Below are 1515 nucleotides of genomic sequence, written 5' to 3'. Positions count from 1 at the left end.
TCGCTCACGGGAGCTCTCTAGCTAACCGCCTCGCACATCCGCGTTAAGACATAGGCACTTGTTTAAACTCTAATACTGCAGCTTTTTCATTTCTTTTTTCTTTTTTTTTTTAATTTAAACTACATCGAAATCTTTCTGATATTCTAAATATGAAAAATGTAAACGTAACTTCCCCTCCCTCCTCCCGCTACAACACAGGGCTCTGCACAGCGGCTTCGCTCCCTCTGCCTCCATCCAAGCTCCGCGGCGGCTCCGCGGGGGCCCCGGCGGCCGCGCAGGGGCAGGGATGCGCCCTGGCCGCCCCTGCCCCACGCCTGCGGCACTGGTTTTTATTCGGGTGGAATCGGATCCAGCTGTTTTTTGTTTTGGGTTTTTTTGTTTTTTTTTTTTTTTGTAATTCCCGCTGGGAGCAGCTCGTTTGAACTCGAAGGGAAGAGGGTTTCTGCTGCTCTCTGCGTTTGGCTACGTGGAAAAAAAAAAAAAGGGGATAGTGGGAGACGCTGGGGGGGGGGACTGGCCCAGGAGCCGATGCGGGGTCGTGTGAAAAGAGCCGAGAGTCCCGTTAAGAATCACCGGGCAAGCTGTAAAACCGTGTGCTGTCCGCTATGTACAGCCGAGGGTCTCTATCCCCGAGGTAAGCCTCCTCTCCCACGGCGCCGGCCGCCGCGGCCCCTTAGGAGCCCAGATCCACCAGGCTGGACGTGAGGGGTCCCAGCAGCGAGTCCTGGAGCTGGTGCCCTTGGAGGCTGTGCGCGGTCTGCGAGGCGGCCAGGCCGCCCAGGGCGTAGCCGGAGCTCCTGGCGTGGCCGAGGCTGCCCTGCAAGAGCAGCACCGAGTTCTGGTCGGGGCTCTGCGGCGGCGAGAACTCTTCCTCGGAGCTGGACATGAGGGGCTTGCTGCCGTCCAGGGGCGAGAGCTGGTTCGGCTTGTTGGTGGCCGCGTTGTTGTTCTCCGTGTTCTCCCTGCGGGCGGCAGAAGCACAGCGGGGCCGTTACCGCGGGGCAGCGGCGGGAGGCGCCCGGGCCGCGGCCGCTCCGCTCCGCTCCGCGCCGGGGCCCCGCGGCAGCAGCGAGGGGGCCGCGGAGCACATGCGCCCAGCGCATCCGAGGGGCTCGATTTTACCGCATTAGCAGAAGCCTCTCCCCAAGCAACATTAAAAAAAAAAAAAGAGAGAGAGAGCGCGCGGCTAATATTTTAATAACGGATCGTCTCCGCAGCTGCCGTTCTTGGCCTCCTATTTAGACAGCTGCGCCGCATCATGTAAACCGAAATGCCTGTTAATTTAGGTGAGGAGGAAAGGTTGCGTAGTGGTGGTGGAGGGGTTACAATTTTTTTTTCTGTCGTTTTAATTTAATTAAAACTTAAAGCACGGCTCCGAGGCCCAGAAACGCCCTGGGAAGGCGCTCAGCGCGCTTTTCTCCGAAAGGGCCGGTGGGGAGGCTCCCCGCGGGGCACAAAACCAGGGGCGACGCGTGCTGGGGCCGAGCCGTCCCCTGCGGCCGCCGGGGCCCGGCC

At 59.9% G+C, this 1515-nt stretch overlaps 1 protein-coding gene across 1 annotated transcript in view; it reads right to left on the bottom strand.

Annotated features, from left to right (window-relative positions):
- Positions 1-673: 673 nt before the first annotated feature.
- Positions 674-1515, bottom strand: part of SIX1 (SIX homeobox 1) — a 2160-nt gene continuing 1318 nt past the window's right edge. The window contains exon 2 of the mRNA XM_026088641.1: positions 674-962. Coding sequence (XP_025944426.1) covers positions 674-962 — 289 coding nt within the window. The remainder of the gene's footprint in view (positions 963-1515) is intronic.

Source organism: Apteryx rowi, unplaced genomic scaffold (genome assembly GCF_003343035.1).
Source record: "Apteryx rowi isolate R43461 unplaced genomic scaffold, aptRow1 scaffold_78, whole genome shotgun sequence".
Classification (NCBI taxonomy): Eukaryota; Metazoa; Chordata; class Aves; order Apterygiformes; family Apterygidae; genus Apteryx; species Apteryx rowi.
Note: the sequence above shows the minus strand (reverse complement) of the source record. Positions and strands in the feature narration are given on the sequence as shown.